The sequence below is a fragment of the Xenopus tropicalis genome, chromosome 7, assembly GCF_000004195.4.
Source record: "Xenopus tropicalis strain Nigerian chromosome 7, UCB_Xtro_10.0, whole genome shotgun sequence".
NCBI classification, from domain to species: Eukaryota; Metazoa; Chordata; class Amphibia; order Anura; family Pipidae; genus Xenopus; species Xenopus tropicalis.
In genome coordinates, this window is record NC_030683.2 from 25,811,789 (window position 1) to 25,838,376 (window position 26,588).

At 38.1% G+C, this 26,588-nt stretch overlaps 1 protein-coding gene across 6 annotated transcripts in view; it reads left to right on the top strand.

The window, feature by feature from the left end:
• The window catches only part of cpeb3 (cytoplasmic polyadenylation element binding protein 3), a 70,221-nt gene extending 45,600 nt beyond the window's left edge, over positions 1–24,621 (top strand). For 3 of the 6 annotated variants that reach the window (XM_031905061.1, XM_012966552.3, XM_031905064.1), the window contains 6 exons: positions 10,796–10,963; positions 11,932–12,021; positions 15,434–15,552; positions 17,209–17,323; positions 18,930–19,111; positions 20,656–24,621. In XM_031905061.1, the coding sequence (XP_031760921.1) occupies positions 10,796–10,963; positions 11,932–12,021; positions 15,434–15,552; positions 17,209–17,323; positions 18,930–19,111; positions 20,656–20,883 (902 nt within the window). In that variant the 3' untranslated portion in view covers positions 20,884–24,621. 6 annotated transcript variants of the gene reach the window in all.
• The last annotated feature ends 1,967 nt before the right edge of the window (positions 24,622–26,588 follow it).

Here is a 26,588-nt window from a genome sequence, read left to right on the forward strand (position 1 = left end):
TCGCTGCCTTTTCTCCAATTAAAATTCATCAGGCCTGCGCAGTAGGCACCTATTTGAGGTCTTCATTCCAGTGTGAACAGTCCCTCCTCCCCTGCCCTGAGACAGCGGGGTCTGCTGTATAGATAGATACACCATTGGCTGTAAATGTTGTGTTTTTTTTAAGTGTCCCTTCCATCCCTGATTGTTCAGAGCATACTCTAACAGAAGCACAAAGGCCCATCCCTTGCAGCAATGTATAATCTATATGCCATACTCAGGCTTCTGTTTTGACACATGCTGCACTTTTTATGACATAGGCAATTCCAGGCTGACAGATCCTCTATATGACTGTGAATCTTGCCATATCAAAAACATTCCCCTTCTTATATTACAATAGGTTCCATAGATAAAAAGCTATTCCTAGGATAATAGTTTACAATTGAAACTCTAAACTGTTTCTTATTAGAAGAGCTACAAAATAAACTGTCTTTTAAAGGGAAACTATACCCCCAGAACAGGGATGGGACAATGAGAAAAAGTTGGGCCCTGGCCCTTGTGGGCCCCACTGTCCTAGACACGATCCTTGCCTGCTCTCACCCACTGCCTTATCTGTCCTCCAGTCCACTGTTGTCCCTAAATGTAACCATGGATGGGTAATTCATTTCAGATTGATTGAAGGCCAACAAGGATATGTTGTAGAGCAGTGGCAGTGGATTAAATCAAGAGGTCTGCTAATTGTGGGGTTACTTTATTGAAAAGTTATATTTTTGTTCCATTCTAAAAGTGAAAATTTCCAAGTTTCTAAAACCTAGTGGACGTCGTACTTTAAATAATATTATAATAACTATTTTTTAAAAATAACTTTGCCTGTTTTCCAATTAGGAAAACAATACTGGCCTTCTATATTTTTATTATTTTGCCCTATTAATAACATTGACATCAAGCCTTATTTTTACCGGCCAGGTGGCAACCCTATTTACTATACAAGCCACCACGTTTCTTTTTAGATTGGGTGTACTTGAGATGTTATTGAACAAATCTGACAACATAAACACTGTAACTGGGCTTCCAAGCCTTATGATAGCAAATACTGCCAAACCTACACGTTTAATCAGATAATGTGCTATTTTTATTTTCCATTTGCATAAACCAAACATCTGTTTCTTTAATGTAGTCTATGGAAACAAACAAGGTTTTTGAGGGGTTTCTGAAAGCGAATCTATAAATAATATTGAGAGAGACTCATTTTGGTTGTATAATTGTTTTCATGCCATGTAATCTGTGGTTTAGAAATTGTGTGTGTGTGTACATATATAATATATATATCTCTATCCATACACACCCACACATATATACATATATATATATATTAGATAATTTGTGAGCTGACCCAGGTGCCCCCACATCAACTGGAAGGCATACATATCACAAATCAGTTATATATAGTTCTGTATTTGTTATTTTGTTAAAATTTGCTCTTACACTTTCTAATAATGCTAACATCCAATTTAAATTAATCATTATTTTAGCTGCCCAAATCCTTCTTTTCAACTACAAGTATGGGATTTGTTATCCCGAATCCTCAGGACCTGGGGTTTTCTGGATTATTTGGATTTGCCCACCATAATGGGCTAATTTATCAATTTTCGAGTTTTTCAAATAAAAATACTCGAGTATCTCGATTTATTTCAAGTTTTAAGCTCGAAAAACTCAAAAAATGCAAAAAATTTGAGTTGAGAATATGCCTTGACTTTGCTTGTGACAACTCCCATTGAATAAATCTGTTAAAATGGAGTCTATGGAAGACTGCCTTACTGTAATTCAGAGCTTTTGGATAACTGGTTTCTGGACAATGGATCCCATACCTGTACTAAACCTGCTCCTAAGGTTGTATTTAATGGCTTTCCATTTACCAAAAATGTAAATAAGCAACCTTCTAAACCTATAGCACTTGTTTAATAACACTCACAAAAATCATTTTCCAGACTTCTACCTCAGTACTGTGTTGTTGGTTTGTTTTTCTGAGCTGCAGACACATATACAAACAAATCATCATTCTAAGAAACATTTCTCACGGCATCAAATATTTGTTCTGACTTTCCTGTTTTGATAAATTACTGTAAAACTAGGGATGTATCAAATCCCGTTTCTTTGGATTCAACATATACCAAATCTTTTACAAAGAAGACCAAATTTGAATCCTTATCTGCACATGCAAATTAGATAAATCTCCTGGGGGGATGATTGGCAGTAAACGTAGTCATGAGGAAGCAGACCCTAAGGGAAGGGGCGTGCCGAGCCCAGTGGTACCTACCTGGTGCCCCCCATCGTTGCCTCTTCTGCCTACCCCTAGTTTGTTTTATTTGCTGTGGCCAGTGTTATATTTGTGCCACACGTTCTGCTTTAAACCAGGGCTGTGGAGTCGGAGTTGGAGGCAATTTTGGGTACCTGGAGTCGGAGTCGGCAAAAAATGAACCGACTCCGACTCCTACTAAATTTAAATGGGAATAAATAAAAAAATAAAGCAAGTTTAAATGTCCCAATTCACAAACAGTCATAATGAATTACTTCTCTGCTATAAGAATAAAGCCCAATGCACGCAGTGCATAAACGAACACGTTGAGTGACCATGAAGCTTTTCATTGACTGTATGAATGTATAAAATACATTAGCATATTAAAAACAGAGGAGTCTGAGTCGAAGAGTCGTGGAGTCGGAAGTATCAGAAACTGAGGAGTCGGAGAATTTATCTACCGACTCCACAGCCCTGCTTTAAACATCGGCCAAAAATCTTCTTTTCTGCCACCTACTTTACATGCCAGTGTTGTGCAGAACTGTTGACACAAATCTACAGTAAACTATGTTGTGGAGCTGCTTATTATCAGCAGGGGCTGGGCAATTACGTGAAAAAGGAGGATGAACTGATAATGCAAAATACAGGGACATAATCCAAAGGAACCTATTTCAGTCTGCTAAAAAAAACTGAAGCAGGGCAGTGATCCCAAACACCAGGCCAAAGAAACATTGGAGCAACTCCGGGACAAAAAGGTGAATGTCCTACAATGTAGCAGTCAAAGCCTGACATCGGTCTTATTGAAATTTCTGGGACTGTGTTGAGGTTCACAAGCTTTTGTATCATACCATAAATCCACCAGATACATAAGTGACACCTAGCAGGAGACAAGTACGGACTTGTAATGACAAGAGAAGCAATCTCAATTTTACCAGCGCAGGGCAACAGTACATTACATTTGAATTACTTTTACTTTAAAACACTTTCATTTTTTGGTGTTACTGTTGCTTTAAGTGTGTGCTTCTCCTATTTATATGTTATGTGAATGTTTCTCCTTTTGTTGGGTGAGTGCTCCTCCCTTTTATATGTTGTTAGGTAAGAGCTTCTATTTATTTGATAAAGAAGTGTTCCTCCTATTTATATATTGGATAATGAGTGCTCCTCCTATTTATATGTTCTATAACAAGTGCTCCTCCTATTTATATGTTGTAAAGTGAGTGCTGCTGCTATTTATATGTTGTATAACGAGTGCTCCTCCTATTTATATGTTGTATAACGAGTGCTCCTCCTATTTATATGTTGTATAACGAGTGCTGCTGCTATTTATATGTTGTATAACGAGTGCTCCTCCTATTTATATGTTGTATAACGAGTGCTGCTGCTATTTATATGTTGTATAACGAGTGCTCCTCCTATTTATATGTTGTATAACGAGTGCTCCTCCTATTTATATGTTGTATAACGAGTGCTCCTCCTATTTATATGTTGTATAACGAGTGCTCCTCCTATTTATATGTTGTATAACGAGTGCTCCTCCTATTTATATGTTGTATAACGAGTGCTCCTCCTATTTATATGTTGTATAACGAGTGCTCCTCCTATTTATATGTTGTATAACGAGTGCTCCTCCTATTTATATGTTGTATAACGAGTGCTCCTCCTATTTATATGTTGTATAACGAGTGCTCCTCCTATTTATATGTTGTATAACGAGTGCTCCTCCTATTTATATGTTGTATAACGAGTGCTGCTGCTATTTATATGTTGTATAACGAGTGCTCCTCCTATTTATATGTTGTATAACGAGTGCTCCTCCTATTTATATGTTGTATAACGAGTGCTCCTCCTATTTATATGTTGTATAACGAGTGCTCCTCCTATTTATATGTTGTATAACGAGTGCTCCTCCTATTTATATGTTGTATAACGAGTGCTCCTCCTATTTATATGTTGTATAACGAGTGCTCCTCCTATTTATATGTTGTAAAGTGAGTGCTGCTGCTATTTATACGTGTGTACGTGTAAGCTCCTAATTGGCCCATGCTACAAGCCCCATAGTTTTGCTCTTATCACACGTTCCATGGCCTCAGTCTTATTTCCTTTCCTACTGTGTTGAGTCGAAAATCCAAACAAAGGAGGAAAAAAACCTGACAAATTAAAATTTTGTTGGAAGCAAAACTTTCTCCAGATGGTTTTTTTTAATATTACAAATGCGGCATGCTTTGTGCGTTTGAAGTGTTATCATGGCAGAACAGTCTTCTGCATTTTCACAGTTTCCTCTCTGCTGGCTGCCCTACTTTTGATAAACACTGGCTTCAGATTGGTTTTTATTTTGTACGAAATGATGTTAACCCAATAAGCTTTATGATTGCTATTCATGTATCTTTTATGGCTTGGTTTTCTAACGTTGCAGGGGCTTGGGAAGGGAGAAATAAAGTTCTAGTCTAGGAAGTGATTCACTCTGAATAGGTTTTCTGCAGAAATGTAGAATAAAAGCAAGGCTTCTCTTGCTGCCAGTTAGTGATGGAACTATTGGGAATGACAGATAGGGGAATGGGATGCAGTTGGGGACACCTGTACCCACCAATAAAGACAAAGTGGTTGGGGGTGAGAAGAATGTCCCCTCCCTGCCCCCTTTCTGTCTACAGATCACTGAGGCGGGGAAACTACTACATTTAATTTAATAAATATGTTTCTTATTCTTAAAATTTGATTCAAAAGCTGGCCATTTTCCCACTACGGCTGTAAACCAATGTTGTGACCCTAAGCCCCCCATATGTAATAAAATGATTGCAACTATGGTTGCCCAGGAGCAATAACCCATAGCATCCAATAAGATTTTTGCTTTTAAAGGTGACCAGTAAATGCTACCTGCTGATTGGTTGCTATAGGTTACTGCTCCTGGGCAAATTTATTGCCTTTTACATTACCCTGTTATGGTTGTATGTGAGCTGTACATCCTATCACTTTATTCATTAAAGCCCCCTTTTTTGCATAATGAAAGAAAAATGTAATTCTAAGCAACTGTCCAACATTAAAATTGTCAGGGTTGAAAAACAGTGTTTGTTTTAACAATTAGACCTAGAGGACCCAAATGGATAAACAAAGTTCCTGTCCAGGTCTGTTAGGCTGCTGGCTTGCAACACTGTTTCAGGAGTCAGAGCCAGGAGTGCAGAGGACAGATGCTGCTTTCAAAAGCGGTTACATTTGCCATTGAAAATGTTTCATTTATATTGGAAAGTTGCTCTGAATGATATATTTTTTTTCCTATGCAAAAGCAAAAAAAAAAACAAACAAAAAACCAAATCTAGTTTTTGGGTGGAGATTGATCTTAAACATCCGTAACTCATATACTGTTTTAAAATGAGTTTGTCAGTATCAGTCAAGACTCACCTGAAATGTCAAGCTCTGCAGTATCCAATAATTAGATGAGAGGGAGCACAGAACTGGGTAGGGTTAAGGCATGCCTAAACTCCAGTATGTCCTCAACTACCCAGGCAACACCCCAAGGTTTTTTCCCCAAACTGCTGAACCCCCGTCACCAAGTAGCACTCTAGCACTTCTGTTTATTGCCTGAAAAGCCCTCCTGTGTGACTTGGGTTAGGAATGTAGGACAGAGAATGCAGCACACAGAGGCCCAAACAGCCCCTCGACGGCCCAATGTCTTTGGCATCTTATAGCAGCCACCCTGGCATTTGCCAGAATCCACAGATTGCCAGTCTGTGACTGATCAGCAACATAGGGTTGGGTTTGGCACAATAGAAATTACCCCCCCAAAAAATCTCTATTTAGTAATAAAGTGGTGAGACTGCTGGTGCATTATGTCTTTTGGTAAAATATTGTATTTACAGAGTGTATAGAAAGGTTAATATATCCTAAATAAGGGAAAGTAATACTGTTAGTGTATTTATATTCATTTAATCATCCTAATTTCCTTTGTTCACATGCAGCCAGGAGCTATGGTCGGAGGCGAGGTAAATATAATGAGAATATTTTGGTGTTCTTGCTTGCTCAAATCCTGGGAATACAATCACTAAGATGTATGTTTTTGGGTTCCTGTGTAATTGATTAATGTATTGATTTTGTGCTTCATTGTATGTATTGGAAATGTCTTAAAGTCAACTTGCTCTTTGTGTTGCAGTTAATCATTTCCTACCTTTTGCGTCTTTCATTTTATCGCTTAATACTGGCACAGACTTTAACACTTGACATGCTCCCCCAGAGTCCTCCTACTGTGCTTAATTAAGGATGGTGTGGGGTGATCCTGTTCTGTGTATGTGCGCAGCAAGTCCTGGGAACTTGAAAGCTGAGGACCCTCCATGCTGGGAAAGCTGTAAAAAGTAACACTAAAATTTTTTTAAGTTAAAAAGCTATTCTACCCTGCACCAATAACTGCCCTATCCTGCAAACCCCTTAGTATTTTGAATGCTTTAAAAGAAAATACCTGTTAAAACTTGCCTTCCTGTTAATTGAACTAAGGCGATACGGCGAAGGAAGGAGCAGCATCCACTATGCGATGAACGATTGATCGAGTCTAGCCTTCCTTCTGTATAGGAAGGAGTCAGGCTAGACTTGATCAGTCGATCGTCGCATAGTTGATGCCTGCTCCTTTCTTCGCCGTATCGCCTTAGTTCAATTGACAAGAAGCCAAGTATTTTCTTTTAAAGCATTCAAAATACTAAGGGGTTTGCAGGATAGGGCAGTTATTGGTGCAGGGTAGAATAGCTTTTTCACTTAAAAAATTTGTGTTACTTTTCCTTTAATCTGTATACTGCCCCTTACAGACTGGAGCAGTGAGGGGATTTGTACTGGGCCCCCAGCACAAGTAAGGCCTCATAAGGGATGCAGGAAAGGATAAATGACCTACGTTGAGCCATCTTTGCCAATGTTTAGATTGTTTGCTCCATCTGTGTGTTGTGTATGGTGTTTAGATATTTGCATTAAGGCTGCCCAACCTACAGCCCTCTGTTGACAGGCTACCATCTGAGCACTTATGGACTGCCAGGCCAATCTATCCATTAACTTTTCAGCCACTGGATAAAGGGAGCAGTTCAACAACAGAGGGCTGCATGTTGTTGCCCCCCTGCTTTCCTGTATCCCCCCAGGCCCCGTTTTGACTGCCCTGATAAGAAACACCCCGTGTAACAAATATCAGAATCCCATGTGAGAAATTAAAACAGTTGACAGTAACAGATGTTTTTGGACTTGGTTTGGTCCATGTTTCAGATTCCAAAACCAAACACAGGAGGAGGAGCCAACTGGAAGAAACCACTTACTAAAATGATTCTGCTGCCTGTGCTTACATATGTGTTTCCACAATCCCCAGTGCCTATAAAAGTTAATTTTATCTTGAGCTTGGAAGGGGAACTTAGTTCATCTGGGGTAAATGTAGAGCCCAGGACCTGAAGCACATCAAGCAGAGTAATTCCCCAGATTTATTGCTCTTATTGCGGTGCAGCTAGGCACCAAGGTAATGTTAGCCCCTGGGTATCAAAATAGCAATCAAATTGCAGATGTGCAGTTACCAATAGAATTCAGTCAGCAATTGAACAGTCAGCTACAAACAAAGTCCTGATTGGTTGGTATTGGCAATTGCGCTTGTGCAAGTTAGCACATATGTTAGTAAATGAGCCCTCTAATATTCTCCAGTAATTACTTTACACTAAAGAAACACACCAGTCCATCAAGTTCAAATCCAACAAAGAAACTGCACTATACAAGGTGCCTTAGTGCTATAATACTGACTAGACCCCCGCTACTAGGACAGGGGGAACACTTACTATGTTTTGTCTTGGCCCCAAAACTGCAATTAACTTACAGTATTTGCCTATAAATATATGATTTAACTTTTTTTAACACAGTTTGGCATAAAACTGCTTATATTTGCTGTTAAAACTATTTGCATGTAAAATGCAGTTTAAGATCGCTGGAAATGTATATTGCTTCTGTCTTTAGCTAAAGGGGCAATGTTTTGTAATTTCCATATTTTTATGAAGCCTTTGTGCTACTGGGTGTAATTTCTCTGTTGGAACAGTCCTGAGCTTGGTCTGTACCCCCTGTGAGCAGTGAGGGTTGCTGCCAGGGTACCAGTGCTGCTCTATAGATTGCATTGAGGGGCACAAATAGGGTTAGGCACTGTCAGAAGTAGCACTGATCTGTGTTCATACCCCATCATGTATTATATAAGGACTCTGCCTCCTACCCATGTATTAAGCCAGTACATGCACCAAGTCACCGACTATGCCCCACTGCCCTTACCTACCCTGTTTGTGTGCTCTGCTATAGAAGCATTTGTTTCCTGTAATGGGTGTGTGTCTGTGTGAGCCATGCACTCCGTGAGAGAAGCGGCCTCTCCTCCTTTCACTGCAGGAATGCTGCTGCTGCTGAGTAACACCAAGCACTAACACTCCATTGCACATAAAGGTGTTTAGCTGCACAAAGCCATTCTGGCACATTTTTAAAGCGGATACCAGTGTCAATTTATCGATTCATTCCCTGACTGTCAAGAATGTTTGAAGAAATGGCAAAATAAAGAGCTGGGGATCCTTTTGAATTTCCAAGTTCAATCCATATTCAGCCTGTCCCTAATTACCCCTCCTTCCCTTTGGGGAAAAAAACATAAAAAATCAGAAAATAGCTGAAAGAATTCCATAAATGTTGGTCAAAATGGAAGTTATTTTTAACCTAACTAAATAATAAGAGGTACTGTCATTGGCATTGTGAGCATAGATATGCAGATTTAAAGAAAAGAGAGAAGTACAGTATCATAGGGCCCCTGCTGAGGCACCACCCATACACATTCCACATACCATTCCCTTGTACCTGATCACAAGATACAGTGTTGCTCAGTGGGCTCCCGCCGCCATGTCTGACCCCTTCATCATATGGCACAAACCTTAGGGGGTTTCTCCGGCCACAGCTTTACCTGTGGAAAGTAATTACATGGTATTTTCACTCTCAATCCATGCCCCCCGCTGGCTTCTAGTAAAGGCAATATAATACTTGCCCACAATTTGCCAAAACTGATGCTAATTTGCTTCCATATTGGTGCATCATGAGCATGTTGAGTCCGATGCTACTTAGTGGGAAACACTGGGAAATTACACGGTGAAATCTAGGAAAAAGCAGAGTTTAAAAAAAATTGCAGTTAGTGCTGGAAGTGTAAATATCTAAAAAATATTTTTGTAATTTGGATCTGTAATTTAAATCTGTTAAAAATCATTTATACGTTAATTAAACCCAATAGGATTGTTTTGCCGCCAATAAGGAATAATTAAATCTTAGTTGGGATCAAGTACAAGGTACTGTTTTATTATTACAGAGAAAAGGGAATCATTTAACCATTAAATAAACCCAATAGGGCTGTTCTGCCCCCAATAAGGGGTAATTATATCTTAGTTGGGATCAAGTACAGGTACTGTTTTATTATTACAGAGAAAAAGGGTGTAATTTTTTAAATTTGAATTAATAGATTAAAATGGAATATGGGAGATGGCCTTCCTGTAATTCAGAGCTTTCTGGATAATGTGTTTGCAGATAATTTTTATACAACAGGGCAAGAGAGAGAAACATTGTATACAGACATAGCATTGAGATGAATATATTATTGGAAAAGTATTAAAAAAAAGCTTATGTTTAGATGAGACTCACAGATGTGGAGTGAATAGGGGAGGAATGAATAGAGAATATAAGATTAGACATGGGTATTACAGGTGAATAGAAGGCGTATGCTGACAATTCACACATTGTAAAAGGAAAGATGGAAAAGTCTGCTGATCCGCACGTCATTCACTGTGGGTGGAACAGATAGAGAGGCAGATCAGCAGCGCTCTGAGCCCCATTCATTGCCTATTCACTCCGGGCAAGTAAAGGGGTGGACTTGGTAACCTATAGTCTATTTCACTTGCAGCTGTTGTTTGTATGTTGCAGAAAAATCATATTCAGCAATCTATGTAAAATATTTAAATCATTTTTACAAAATTCTATACTCCAGTTGTTTTTTAATTTATTGGGTTTAAAAAATGGCATTGTTTTTACTTCTGTGCCCTATGTTTTTATCAGGCCAGCAAATCTTGCGCGATGAAGTAAGTGGCAGGTATTGGGTGGAACATGCTCATTTTGTTTAAGCATAGTAATCTCTATCCGTTGACATAACCAGGCCAACACGGGCCAACTCTGGTCTGGTTTTGGATCCAGAATAATAGTATTCTTGTGCAAATTCCGCTCTTTAGGCAAGTTTAAAGATCTGCCCATAGTGTGCTTATCTACTGCTTAATCTTCCCAAGGCCCCAGTTTGCTGAATGGCTCAATCGTTGTCTTTACTGGTCAGTTTTACCCTCTGCGTGTCCCCTAAACCTGCCACAGAGTCATATGGGATGTTTTAGTTTTATAAGCAGGATATCGTGTGCTTAATTTTTTCTATATACCTCAGTAAAGTATACTGCAATAGACAATTTTCTGTGAATTGAAGTCTATTTAGCATCCTATGTATCTTTAATCATATATGTGGTTCTTATATTCCAGGTCGATCGTCACTCTTTCCCTTTGAAGATGGATTCCTTGGAGATGGCCACGGAGACCAGTCATTATCATCAGGCCTGAGTTCTCCAACGCATTGTCAGAACGGCGAACGGATAGAACGTTATTCTCGGAAGGTGTTTGTAGGGGGCCTGCCTCCTGACATTGATGAAGGTAATGAAATAACCAAGTTACTCTTAACTCTCCCCTTCTCTGTATCTGTCTCTCCTCTTTCTCTTTTTATGCAGAAGTCAAGGGTCATATTTTGATTGACAGATCTAATATATCTTTGGAAGGGGGGCTCCCTCTCCTAGCGCATATATTAGAGCTCATACACATTCCAGCACAAATAAATTCCAACAAAATAACTGACTTTGGCACAAATCCTGCATGTATAGAGACAGGATTTCTGGTGATTTTACAAGAGTGAGCTCTAGACAAAAGGACCACCCAATTAAGGCTGTATTTCTGTTTCCATTATGATGAAACTTATATTAAATCTTTCAAATTTACTCAACAGTTCGAACGTCAGGGTGCTTAACGCAAGGAAAAATTTAGGGTCTTCCAAGTTACCCACTTAAATAATTTTGTCTTCTGGCCATCTAACACCTTAGGCTCTGTCTAAATAGGGTTTAAATGTTCATCACATGATCCTTTAGTACCGTGCTTCTCATGCTATGTGTTCAAGACACTGTCAAACAGGGGCAACCAGTGCAAGTATCTCCCCATTTTCCCACTAATAGCTCACATAAGCAGAGTGCTTACCCCGGGCAATAATGGGATGTGACTGATAGAGTGCTTTTCATCAACAATAATGGCGTGTAATTGGCAATGTTTTGCCATCAGTACAATGTGGTAATGCAGTGCTACACATGCCACTGGTTTATAGGCCTACAGATCTTACAATGATACAAAAGCGCAGGCAATATTCTTACATCCAATAGAAACCCCTCACCCTTTTTATTCCTTTATTCTCAGCTAGAAACAAGTTGCGTAAAATATATCAAATGTGAAAGGTAAACTCTGTCTCAGTGTGATAACAAGAGATAATGATGTTGGTTTCAGGAAAGAGGCTGATAATAAATAGGGTATAGTGCATCCGCTTCACATGCCTGGTTTTAACGTGTTCTATTTCTGTACAGATGAGATCACAGCAAGCTTCCGTAGGTTTGGACCATTGGTGGTGGACTGGCCTCACAAAGCGGAAAGCAAATCTTATTTCCCCCCAAAAGGTAACCCTGACTTGTGAAAATGTACCTTTTTTATGTATTCAGCTCACATGCATGTGTATATATATATATATATATATGTATATATATATATGTGTGTGTGTATTAATTTATGTACTATTAATGTACTATTTATACACTATATGTATACACAATCCTCTTAATTTTACAGTAACCGAACATAAAAATATATTTAATTCAGTTCCAAGTATTAAAAGGCACAAAAGGAAGGAGGTCCCTGTCACACACAGCTTACGGCCTTGTGTGTAAGCAGAAGTCAAGGGATCTCTGTCCATTACTTATTTATGCCATTTCTCTAATGGGAGAGAGACTGCTTTAAGGATCCTTTTCAGTTGTCTTGTCTGTCTGTCATAAGGTGCAAAACAAGAGCTGCATTGGCTAATTGATATCAATAACCAATTGATTGTTAGAATTTAGCCCAGGGGTTGCAAACAAGAATGGCTATTGGTGTGGACACCTGATAAAATGATTGTGTAACTAGAGGCCAGTGGTATTATTTTCTCCTCTCTGGCCAATATACTGATGTAGGCAGTTGGTTGACCATTGGGGCAGTCATTCAGATTCCAAACATTCACTCACTCCACTCATAGACCAATGGCCTTAGTATCCAATTGAACCCAACTGGGTGCCATTGTCGATGCATGTATGTAAACCTCTTTTGTTATATTCTTAAATATCTAATTGCTAGGGATACCTCCACTGGTAAACATGATTGTCACAATGTTAGTTGATTAACCCCTTTATCTATTTTAGTCCCACGAATGATCACTGCTAACTTTGTTTTTGTGTCGTGTTAACTGAATCTGCCCAAACCCTTTACCATCTCTAGTAAGTAGGGTATATTATATTGTGTAGTTTCCCCCATCAGATCGTGGGTCCCAGCTGCCTGCATTGCTATTGGCGCTGTTCTCCAACTCCGGCTCTATAGAATGCCAAGCTAATACTTGTACTCAATTGAAGCAACAAACTTCTCAGCAGTGACACTAAGAACAGCAGCAACACAATTCTCTGTTACAACTTATGTGGCTGTTCCCAGCACAGCTAATTATCTCTACATAAAGGGCTTTATGTTATTTAACATGAAATGGATTGGTTTGAATGAGGGGAGAGAAACTTGTCACGCTGAACTAGATCAATTAAGGCAGCCGGTAGGTGAGCCATTTCTTTTATTTACTGCTGCAAGGCAAGCGTTCAGTCTGCGCTCCCCATACACACTTACCAGCATGTTATTTTCCTTTTCAATTTCCCTAACACCTTGTTGGCTAAACAGTAAGGAGAGAGCCAGCAGGCAGCAGCTGCCGTCGGCAGCAGAGACGCGCCAGTGTTGGAAGATATGTGAGCACCATTGCGTTCCGTGATTAAACAGATGTTTGTTCATTTTTCATGTACTATATTTATTTTTTGTAGAATGAATAGTTTATAATTTCATGCTTTGGTTTAAAATTGGTAGGTTATGCACAATAGTAGGGTTTTGTGAGATATGTGTGAAATGTATGAAATATGCACTGAAACTCATTTATGAACAAGTTAAGAGATGGCAAAGTTCAGTCTGTATATGATTTTGTCCTGACTGAGAGCAGGAAAGAAAGACACACATGTTAAGGGGGCGGCTGGTTTAAAGAGTGCGTTGAATTGGGACAAAAGGAGAGCCGATTGCAGGAGAGAGGTAGAAGTAGGAAGGGTGGTTGTGTAGAGGGAGACATGCAAGGTTGTGGGCTACAGAGGCTAACCATGGTGGCTTTACTGGAGGCTATTGTAGTAGTAGTAGTAGAAGTAGAAGTAGTAGTAGTGGTAGTTAGTGGTAGTAGTCGTAGTAGAAGATTGGCGAGAGTGAGACCCAAAATTTGGGAAATGCCAGAATGTTGAATTTGAAATGAATAAGTAGCAATTACTCTGTTTTAAGGGAGGAGATTTTTCAGGCACTTCTATACGCCCCTCAACTTATGAATAATATGTGTTGCAAAAGTTAGTAATTACATTCTAATGAAAAATGTGAATCCTTGGTTGTGTTAAATTTAGATTTGCACCTAAAAGATCTTCTAGATCAGTTTCCCTTAAAGGGGAACTCCGGCTTACAACCCAAAACTTGTTAAAGGTCCCCTAGTATATCTATCACTGTATCTGTTCCTTCAAAATGTATGAATACATACCATTTTTATATGCTGAGACCTAGCTGCAAAACAGTTCTTCTATTTCTGCATCATTTGAAATCCTGGCAGGGGAGGAGGGACTAAAACACTGATGTTACAGATTGTAGCAACTTCTCCACAGCTTACAGACAGCATGCAGGAACTACATAACCCACAATGCATTGCACTGTCATGTTCCTTATTGACATTACATGTGCAGGGAATTGTGGGGATGCAGGCTGAAGGGAGGCTGAGGATAGTCGACTACTATTGAATTTTATTTGAGTCTCAAAGTAGTCAGCCAGATCAGCAGGGAAACAGGGGGTGGGGCTTAGGGAACTGTTCCAAACCATATAGTTACATTAAAAATCATGAAAAGGCTGCATATTGTTTAATTGCTGTATATTTTCAAGTTGCTTGAACTTATGTTTATTTTTCAAAAAGCTCAAGTTGTGTTGGGGTGGAGTTGCCCTTTAAAGGAGGAACCAACACTGCCTCTCGACTCCAAAAAGGAATCATACCTGTCATTGGAACAACTCTGTGCTAACTGTATTCATTTCTGATAGTTCAGGACCTGTACTGGGGAAAAGGATCTTTTTATATTTATACCTGGTGACCATTAAGCAGCTTTTTCTGAGATGTTCGTTTGCTTTACCAGCCCGGTTGCTCTTCTTTGGCCTTTGTTTCAGTTGTGGCCTGAGTACTGCAGTGCTCTGTGGGAAGGATCTATGCCCCAGCGGAGCAGTATGGGATTAATGGGATTTGTACTGACTGTAGGCAGACTCATACGCCCTCAGAGCTTATCAGTGTTGTGGATATTAGAGGATACCTTAGTCGGCACGCCGTTCATGATGCTGTGCTCAAGGTGACTTATGGCACATTTGTTCCTAGCGATTATACAATGTCTTTGTTCTACTCTATCACATCAGCGTAGTTTACTTTCAGTTCTTTCCTGCAGTCCGTGCTCATTATCTTTTAGGAAATCTTTGTTTTTCTCTTCTGGTCAAACAGCCTGGGTAAATGTGCAGAGTTATAATTAATGGGGCTTCATTTAGCGGACACTTGACTTCTTCTGTTTGTTTCTTTCTTTTCCTGAGCAAATATTGAAACACTTATCTCTTCCTTAACAGAGTTCTCTGTCCATCCCACAGGGTTATCATTTGACACTATATATATTTACCTGTCTGGAACATGGATTATGGAGATAAATATGTTTGAAGCGATTTGGACATGAAGGTGATTCTGTTGCTTTTCCCCCCTTATAGGCTATGCCTTTCTGCTCTTCCAAGAGGAAAGCTCTGTGCAGGCTCTGATAGACGCGTGTTTAGAGGAAGATGGCAAGCTTTACCTGTGTGTGTCCAGCCCAACCATCAAGGATAAACCAGTAAGGTTTTAAAGATGTAATGGTAATAACAAATACAGACTTTATTTTAAGCAAATCATTACAATTGTACAAATTGGTTTCCTTTGTAATAATAAAACCTTGAACCTGATCCTAACTAAGGGGGGGATTTATCAACATTTGAATTCAGATTTTTGCCACAATTCAGATTTTTTTCTGAAACTCCCAGTAGTTGAACTGTGGTTCAAAATTCAAATGATCGATATTTATTAAGTGCAAAAACCCTGAAACTTGAATGTAAAGCTTTACCATCTAAAAGCTTGTGAGTTTATGTAGAAGTTGAAGGGAGTTGTCCTGGGTATATCAAGTCATATTTTCAATTCAAGATTTGTGAGTTATTTTTCAGTTTGTAAATGAACCAATTTGAGGTATTCATGTTTTTTTATTTGGAAGACTTTTCCGCATTCAGATTTTTTAATAAATAAAAAAAATTCAATTTTTTGTTTTAAAAAAAGTAGAAAAAACGCTCCAATTCACAAACTGATAACTGATTAATAAGCCCATAAAACAATCCTATTGGGTTCATTTAATGTTTAAATGATTTTTTAGTAGCCGTAAGGTATAGGGATCCAGATTATAGAAAGACCCCTTATCCGAAAAACCTAGGTCCCGAGCATTAGGGGTAACAGGTCCCATACCTGTAAAACAGTATATGTGGCTTCTTCCAGTGTATTTATCATATCTGCCCCCCCCCCCCCCCCCCCAGTCCATAGCATTGTGCATGATTCTATATCATAAAATTTGTTCTGGGGGTAGCAAACAAGGTCTGTGATTGGCTATTTGGTAACCCCCGTGTGGACTGGCAGCCTACAAGAGGGGTTGTTTGGCAGCACACATGGCTTTGAGCCCACTGGGAGCAACATATAAAAAGGGTTGGGGAGCAACATGTTGCTTGCAAGCCTCTGGTTGCCAAAAAAATTGAATTACAATGATGGGAATAGGACCTGTTGGATCAAGGGCCGCATTAATAAGCCGATGTGGTCCCCAATCCGACTGGATCTGCCCAATATTAGGCCAGATATTGGTCGGGTAGGCCAGTTGGGGGTGCCCATACACAAACAGGCTTGTACTGAAGGACACGAATCGACTGCTTAAATCTGCCTGTGTATGGCCACCTTTAATTTACACATTGCACATTGTTTCCAGATAAGAAAAAATTTTAATATACTGTAGATCTTGCCCAACCCAGAGGGTATAAAAGGCGTGGCAGACAGGGAAATTAGTCACCCGCGACAAATCTCACTTGTCGCGGGTGACTAATTTCCCCAAAAAGCCATCCCACCAGCGAGAATGCAAATCGCCGGTGGGATGGCATACACAGCGCTGTGATTTCTTCGAAATCACGGAAGTTTCCTCTCAAGGCAACTTCCGCAGTTTCGGGGAAATCGTGGCGCCGCATATGCCATCCCACCGGCGATTTACATTCTCGTCGGTGGGATGGCATTTCAGCGGGCGACATTTGGCATTTGGTGGGATGGCATTTTCGCAGGCGATTAATCTCCCTGTCTGCCACGGCATATATATTTGCTGAGGGACTGTAAACTATTTACAGCGATTGATTAGAACTTAAGATATTCTGTTGTCTTGACTTTTCCAAGGGACAGTTAAACCATACCTTCTCTTGTCTCATTCTTTCAGGTTCAAATTCGACCCTGGAACTTGAGTGACAGTGACTTTGTGATGGATGGTTCTCAGCCGCTAGACCCAAGGAAAACTATATTTGTAGGTGGTGTTCCACGGCCCTTACGAGCTGGTAAGTTTTTGCTTCTGTGCAGTTAACAGTTTAGAATACAGAAGAAATGTCAATACTTTTGTCTTCCAGCTGAGGATTGAGGATCAGTGTTAAAAGGTCTCACTGTATGGAGTGGGTTTTGAATTCCTACGTTCTCTACACTGCCTGTCATTGTACACAAGATGATTATTAGATTTATTAACATGCAGTAACTGACATGCAGTAATTGCAGTATTTACTGGGATTGCTAGGAAAATAAAGTGGATGTAAAGTTAAATGTAAATGCAAGAGATTTCTCCACCTAGAAGCCTCCATTTATCGGCTGAAATCTGTTCCTTTTTGCTGTACTGGGGAAGTGACGGAGCAGCTTCCCATAGCCCTGCACATCTCTCTATTATGGCAGAAAGTTCTACTGTGTGGTTATCCAAGTCATACTAGCAACTTCATATTTTCCAAATACTCAATGAGATTCTGCTTTGCCACACTGTGGTCCTTGGACCAAAGTTGGCTGTGAAGACTTCTTCAGTCATAATCCTCCCTGTTTAGGATCCTCCCTCAAGCAGATTATTTATGTGAATGGATGCAGCAGCTTCCCCCAGCTTAGCGGGACTGTAGTACTGATTGGGCAATGTTTTCAACTACATATTGACCTGATCATTTTATCTGTTTGTATCCCCTTTTATATAAAAAAAGAATAGCTGACAACACAGCTCTTAATATTAGCCTTCTGTTCCATGCTCGCATATAAGCTCTCTTTTTTTTTATTAAAAAAGCAATAAAAATGTAAAACTTGGATTTCACAGTTATAATACATACTCCATTCCTAGACTTTGCCTTGAATGGTATGCAGTTGGGGCCGTGCCATGAATGGGGGCTTAGTCTGAAAGAATGAAGAGACATCTCATTGCAGTTTAGAATAGAAGACCTTTTAAGTCTTTACCAAATAATGTTAGGCAACTAATGAAAGAGGGAATTGTGGGAAGTAGGGGCACAGCCTGACAAGCCCCTTACCAGATGCCTTCTAGATTATGCACACCAAACGCTCTCTGGAGCACTATGGTTGGAATATTTGTCCAGTCCCACCACTATATCTCTATCATTCTACAAAATAACACAAAATATTGCAACCCTTTATGGGAGCCTTTGTGTTTATTGATACATTGAGTTCCATCTTCCTGTGTTTGCAGAATGGTTGTAGCCATACTAGCCATGGGTGGGCTGGCATAAGCACAACTTTCACAGGTCGCCAGCAGGTTTGGAACAAGCCTACCATCTGCCCACCCCACCCATGATCTTAATGTGGCGCCTCCAGATGTCAGTATTTATAAATGTGCATCTATTGCCTTCAGTGATATTACAGTGTGGCGAGTCAGACGCGGGACTATAAATATCAAGGCTTGGCGGGTTACGATTGTGTGCGGATTAGAGGGGACCGAGTTAAGGTTGGGTGCGGGTTGGCCAAAAGTGGGGTTGCCCATTTGGTTGCTGTGGTTTTTCTTTGCACAGTCTCACCCTTTTAAGCAAATATGCGATCTTCTGATGGGTCTTTGAGTGGATTATTGCAGATATCTATGCCATTAGGTGGGTTAGGGTTATTAACCGCTATATCAATGTGATCTACCAACAGTTGAGCTGGCAATGATAATGGATCGCTTATACGGAGGCGTGTGCTATGCTGGCATCGACACAGACCCAGAACTGAAATACCCCAAGGGCGCTGGCAGAGTGGCATTCTCCAATCAGCAGAGCTACATCGCTGCTATCAGTGCTCGCTTTGTCCAACTCCAGCACAATGACATAGACAAGCGGGTAAGCAGTTGGTCGCCAATTAAGGTATTTTAGCACTGTTTTTGGCAGGCCTGTGAAGTTGGTACATAAATCCTTCAACTTCGATATCAAATGTATTTTCCATGTTAATTGAAAGAACACAACATAAAAGGTGTTTTATCACTGCCAAAGCTCAGCAATGTTAAAGCTGGATGAAGATGGTGTCTGTTTTTGGGAATAAACCAAAGAACTAGTGACTAGGAAGCTGACACACTACCCTACTGGCCATCTAAGCCTGGCACTGCCAACATGAATGAGGATTCTGTTCAAGTTTGGGCCTAAATCTATAACTAAGGGCTATAAGGTTTTAATAGCTCAGCTGGAATTGACACTAGTGAAACAACTTTGCACTGCTCTTTATTCTTACAGCAGGGAAGTACTTTATTATAACGATTATCTTTGAAATAGGATATTGTAACATATTGTATATTTTTTATTATAATTTAAATTTATTAGGAGTTTCCACAGCTCTGGTTTACTGTTCAGAATAATACATGGAATGCTTTTACTTTCCTTTTTTCTATAGTAAAATTAGACATTCTGATATTTTCAGATAATTGATGTAATTTCTTTTGCACCATTTTAAAATATGATGTATGTATGTGTATGTGTATATATATATATATATACACACAATACGTAGATTCAGCACTCCTAAGCGTAGTCCATAGACCCGGGTGCTACCAATTAAGCATTAAAAATAAAAATCTAGTGAATATTTGTGCACACCGGGAATCATTTAAAACATAACTTTTATTATAATAAATACATTATACGACAGGCCAACGTTTCGGTCTGTATCTGAGACCTTTATCAAGACCATAGTCACTTTAAAACCAATTCAAATATAAATAGTAAAAACAAGACACACCCCCCCCAGAGACAGGGTTCCACCCAATCCCGTGACTGAAACAGACACCAAAGAGACAGAAACCCTGTACCGAGGAGAAACCATATTAAAACACATAAGGAGGAAAATTAGGAGAGTTAACCCTCACGTGCAGAGTGCAAGTTAAAGTGAACTGACAATATAGCATAGAACATTACAAAAAAATACATTGTATTTTTACAGATACAGACCGAAACGTTGGCCTGTCGTGTAATGTATTTATAATAATAAAAGTTATGTTTTAAATTATTCCCGGTGTGCACCAATATTCACTAGATTTTATATATATATATATATATATATATATATATATATATATATATATATATATATATATATATATATATATATATATATATATATATATATATATATATATATATATATATATATATAGTATATAGTATATACACAAACATACACACCTTCACAAGAAAATGGCTAAAGAGAAATTTCACATTCCTACCAGTAGAGGAACTGGCAAGATGTTGCATAGATGGAGCTGTATATTCTAGCAAATTCTTGGTACTAATGGAAGAAAAAAACTGATCTGTTTTCCAGATGAATTAATCTAAAGAATGTTTCTTTTATGATTTTATCCTTCCATTCATTGAAATCTTTATTGGTGCTGTTGCAGGTGGAAGTGAAGCCATATGTGCTGGATGATCAGATGTGCGATGAATGCCAGGGCACGCGCTGTGGTGGAAAGTTTGCTCCGTTTTTCTGTGCCAATGTGACCTGCCTGCAGTATTACTGTGAGTACTGCTGGGCCAGCATCCACTCCCGGGCTGGCAGGGAATTCCACAAACCACTGGTGAAAGAGGGAGGAGATCGCCCGCGCCACGTCCCTTTCCGCTGGAGCTGAGCACCTCGACTGACCTTAGCACACATACGGGAGTGGGGGATGAGGGCAGAAAGTATTATGGATCTTTTTTCTTTTTTTTTACTCCTTTGGATGTAGAGCAAAATGGTTCCTTTTAGGTTCTCTTTTATTATATATATTATTTGCAGTCACTTTACTGAACCTCGTGTCCAGTATAATGCAGAGTGTAACTGTCCTGATTTTTGCACTTTGATTGATATGAATATCTGCTTGGTACCTTAATTCTGTATGCAGGACTCTTGTCAGTAGAGACATCTCATTAGGCTGGTGCAAGCCCCCTCTCACTGCCATCTTGTTGTGGGTAAGGCAAAATAGTTGGCTCCAGCTGGAGCTTGCACTTACTTTACTGATACACGACTTACACTACCCTTCCTCCCCTCCGTCCCTATCCGCTCACCTCCCCAATGTATCATGTCAATGGACAGTGTAGCAACAGCTCAAACGCTAATAAGACAACACAGTGAAGTCTAATGGTATTTACCTTCCCGGCTTAGAATAACCTGCAACATCTCCAGCGTTGATGGGGATATAAAATCATGACTTTATTTGATAACTTAAATGTTGAATCAGATTTTTATTTTTTTATTTAGTGCAGTTATTTTTTTTATTATTTGTTTCAGGGTGGGGTGTGAGGGGAATAGACCTTTTTAGTGTTATATAAATTTATGCTGCAATAGCTTTTGCTGCTACTTACAAAAAAATGGTATTACCCACGATACTCTATTCAGGCTAGGGTATCTGTGATTAAATGGGGAAAAACATATATGATTAAAAACAGTTAAAAAAGCTGCTGGAAATCGGTATAGAGAACTTCCACGGAAGGTCGATATTTTTGACTGCATGTTTATTTAATCAGGTTGCTGCATGCAATAGAAAAAGTTCTGTATACCATGTCGTATAAAGCCTGACCACAGTGCACAACAACAAAAACAAATGAAGATTCTATATAGGCAAGCAAAATGCTTATTAACTAACTAAATTATGATGGAGGAAGGCATGTCTTATCTGTAATGCATAGAAATAGATATGATCTGTTCATTGCAGATTTTTTTTTTTTTTTTGTATTTACAACCAATAAATAAATGAAACCTAGATATAGGGTATTGTTATACAAATATAAAAAAAACAAACAAATGGTAGATGAAAATACTTTGCGGTGCTCTGTTATATTGTGCAATTTATTTTATGTAGTTAAGTGATTATGTCAAGTACTGTGATCAGATGTAACTTAAAGGCCTCTGTGTATCTCACAGCTAATAGCTGGTAGTTATGAAATCAAGCTTTTTCTTAGTTACAAGCACCTCTCCTGGTGCCAATTGTCCCAATGCGTTTTTTTTTTATTAATATTATACATTTTTTTATGAATATATAAATGTCTTAGCCCAGACTCGGCACATCACCAATTTTGCAAATTGTCCCAATGCATTAGTTTTATTTTGTCCCTTCATTTTTTTTTATAATAATTATATAAATAATATGTTAGCCCAGATTTTGCAGATTGTCCCAGCACGTTAGTTTTGTTTTATATAATTATTCTTTTTTAAAAAAAAAAACCAATATCTAAATAGTGTCTTAGCCCAGCCTTAGGCACATTAAAAATGTAGTAAATTGTCCCAATGCACTTATTTTTTTTTATAATTATTATTATTATTTTATTTTTATAAAAAATGCATTTATAAATAATGTCTTTGCCCAGCCTTAGGCACAATAAAAATGTAGTAAATTGTCCCAATGTACTTTTTTTTTTTAATCAATATTTTTTTTTTTATAAAAAATGCATTTATAAATAATGTCTTTGCCCAGCCTTAGGCACATTAAAAATGTAGTAAATTGTCCCAATGTACTTTTTTTTTTAATCAATATATTTTTTTTTTTTTTTTTTAATAAAAAATGCATTTATAAATAATGTCTTAGCCCAGCCTAGGCACATTAACAATTTAGTAAATGCGCTAGGTTTATTTTTTAATTATTATTATTATAATTTTTCTTTTTTAAAAATAAAAAATGCATTTATAAATAGTGTCGTAGCTCAGACTAGGCACATTAAAAATTTAGCAAAATGTCCCAATCCGCAATTTTTTTTAAAATTATTATTTTTTTATTTTTTTTTTAAAAATGCATTTATAAATAATGTCTTAGCCCAGCCTTGGCACATCAACAATTTTTTTTGTTATATACACTACCAATGATTAGGTGGAAATGTTATCTTATGGATTTACCTACAGGGCACAAGACTGCTAACAGCAAGGATACTTAGAAATCTGCTTTTGCTGAGTGAAACAAGGGTTTTTATTCTGGACATATCCTGCAAAGCTTGAAATTTTTTGTCCTGATAATTTTTTTTTTTCTCAAAGCAAAGACTAAGGTTCTGCAGATGGTTACTATGTGTGAGGGAGGTACTTATGTTATCCCCTGCCTATCTATGATCAGATGGTAGCATGTATCTGAGACACTAAGTAACATTTTTGCCCAGAGAAGCTGAACTGCCTATAAAGCATCTCTGGCTGCTTAAAGAATTCACCATTTTTCTTTTGTATTTTGCTTCAAATTTTTTTTTATGATTAAGTTCTAAGGAATGGCTTGATAAAGAATTAGTTTTGCTTAAAGTGCTTGAAGTACAGTCCAACTAAAGCACTCAGTGCTAGGGTTACATTGCTGTAAGCCCAATGGGTTTTTGAAATTAATTATCTTCAATGAATTTTCTATGCCCCAATGTATTTCTTTACTGTAGTTTGTGTCAGCTGTAAAACAGAAAAAAAATTCTTATGCACTACTTTGTATCTGGGCAATTTTTCATATTTTTTCCCCCTTTTTTTTTTTCTATATATATATTTTTTTTATATATTTTTTTTTTTTTTTAGATAAAGAAAGGAAAACTTTCTGACCTGATTTTTTGCAATACCTCAATTTTGAATATAGGAAAGAAAATATTTTCTAAGTAAGTTTATTCAGAAAAAAGTATATATTATATTATATTAATTTAATTTTGCAAGAAAATGATTTAAGATTGCTATTTTCATTTTGTTCATGCTTACTTTTTATTTTAAATATGGAGATATTCGATCTTTGTAACTTTAATGTCGTCGACGTAACCTAATTATATGCAGAATCCGCCCCTTTTACTGTACAATAAAAGCCAACGAAGACGTTTGGTCAATCGACATCTACAAGTGCACACACCCACACATTTAGTATATTACGCATCTGGTGTTGGAAGCGATGAATAGAAAGTACAAAAAAAAATTGTGATTTCTATGGTTTCCCTTGATTTGTATGTTTGTAATTAAGCGTCAATTATGCATGACTGACCAGAATTATGAAAGAATTCTTCTGTCTGTATTTTTTTAAAGATTTTTTATTTTGTTAAATTCTAAAAAAAAATAAATTGTTCCTTTGTGTTCCCCCTTCTATTTGTATATCTAATACGCCCCCAAATCTGTCTAATAATCTATTTGCTATAAGAGGAGTCAGCAGTCGTTGCACTAAAGGACTCTCTCACAGCGAATGGGTTCAACAGGGTCCTATAAAAATGTTTTTTAAAATAATAATGTGTTTTGAACTGCAAACTAAGCTGTTGGATGTATCAGTTCAGTTGGTTGCCTTTTCTTGTTGTTAGACTTGAATTAGATATTTCGAAGGCAGACTTAATCTTGATTATTTGTCGTTACGTGCAATACTGTTTGTACTGTTTCTATAAAAAAAAAAGTGAAAAAAAAAAAATCAAAAAAGGCATAAATTTATTGCAGATTTATTTTCATTGCAAACATTGTGGGTTCCGTAAAAAAGAAAAAAATCATTTTTCTACTGTCAGATATGTACTTTTTTCTTCATGCTGGTATTTTTTCAATTGTAATGTAGCCTTTGTACGGAGACAAAATTGTCATTGTTATTTTTAGAAAGATTTTTTGCTAAGAAAAAAAAATGAAAACATTTACATTTTTTTATTTTGTTTTTACTTTAGAGTGCTTTCCCTCTCTCTCTCTCCAACCATTAATACTGTTGTTCTTCAGAGGTACTTTCAGATCTGGTCAATGTCATTCATATTATTTTGTATTTTTACTTGGAATAAATTAATTTTACGATGTGAATTCTTCAAAAAGTTTTTTTTCCCCCCTCCAGTTGGTTTTTTCGAAGATGAAACCTTTGTAATATTGTTACTAAAGTGTCTAGTTTTTTCCTGAAAGGCAAAGCTTTATGTATTTAACTTGCTGATGTGGTTTACAATGGTGTGACAGTGATGAACATGGCTGCCTATGTAACAGTGATTCAAAATGTAATGAACCAATTGGGCAATAAAAAAATGAATGAAGCAGAAAAAAACCTTCGCACTGAGCCGCATTTTCCTTGTTCTGATGGGGGTTGCGCGGCGATACGAGGAACGGCACAATGGTAACGAGTAACTGGGCCCTTCTGTAAGCGCCCGAGCTTCTGTCCTTTATACGGGAAAGCTCTGTATGGAATTTTGACAAAAATTGTTCAATATAAAACGTAAATTGTTTGCAGGAATAATGTTTCTACTGGGTTTTCAGATACCCAGAAGCCCCTATGTGATCAGATTACCGTATATCTTTTGTCGAGGGAAGAAATAAATCTTAGAAAGGGGCCAGTTGGCTGAGTGAAGCCCTTAAAGTGACAGTGTCCCTTGTATAATGTGAGCTCAATGAATAGGGCTTGTGCTGAGCTTGTTGGTTTAATTACGGAATATCTATGGGTTCTTGCTATTTCTGGCACTAAACAAGAATATAAAGCCAATTTCACTTTAGAATTTCCTGTCACTTCCTGTCCTTCAGAGAAACTTTAGCACTTCCTGTCACTTTCTGTCCTTCAGAGAAACTTTAGCACTTCCTGTCCTTCAGAGAAACTTTAGCACTTCCTGTCCTTCAGAGAAACAGAGGATCTGATCAAACTAATTGTGTCCACTCAGAAGCTTAGAGAAAGCATTGCTTTGTTCTAATGTAGCTAAAGCCCTCTGAACCAGTCACCCAGCTTTCAAATTAGTGGAAAACTATTTTTTTACACAAGTCCTCAATAATTAGCAAATGTTTTTTAAGTGTATTCTGTTCCTTTAAAAAGGTTTTTTGTTTTTTTTATAACCACAACTTCCCCAGGGCCACCATTTTGTTTTCGTATGAAATTTTTAACCCTGTACGCTGATCACTGCATGAATAAAGTAAGACACTGCTCTATTTGTATATAACGGGGTCATTTAAAGATTTGCAATGTTTGCACGGGGTCTTGTAACCCTTAGTAACCAATCAGATGTTTCTTTTCAAGCAAATGGTACTTTCTGATTGGTGTCTGTGGGTTATTATGATGATTAAATATATATGTTAATGGAATCTTTTTTAACTGCTGTTGTGCCAAAGGTGACTACAACGAAGGTGTGGGCGGAGTTTCATCTTCTGTAAAACTCCTTCTACATATGGATCAGGTCCAAAATTCTGTTCATATTCAGATGTGAGGGACAGAGAAGACTCTACTGGAAGAAAGACATTGCTACTAAATGGCACTTGGCACGTACAGTGGCTTGCAAAAGTATTCGGCCCCCTTGAACTTTTCCACATTTTGTCACATTACAGCCACAAACATGAATCAATTTTATTGGAATTCCACGTGAAAGACCAATACAAAGTGGTGTACACGTGAGAAGTGGAACGAAAATCATACATGATTCCAAACATTTTTTA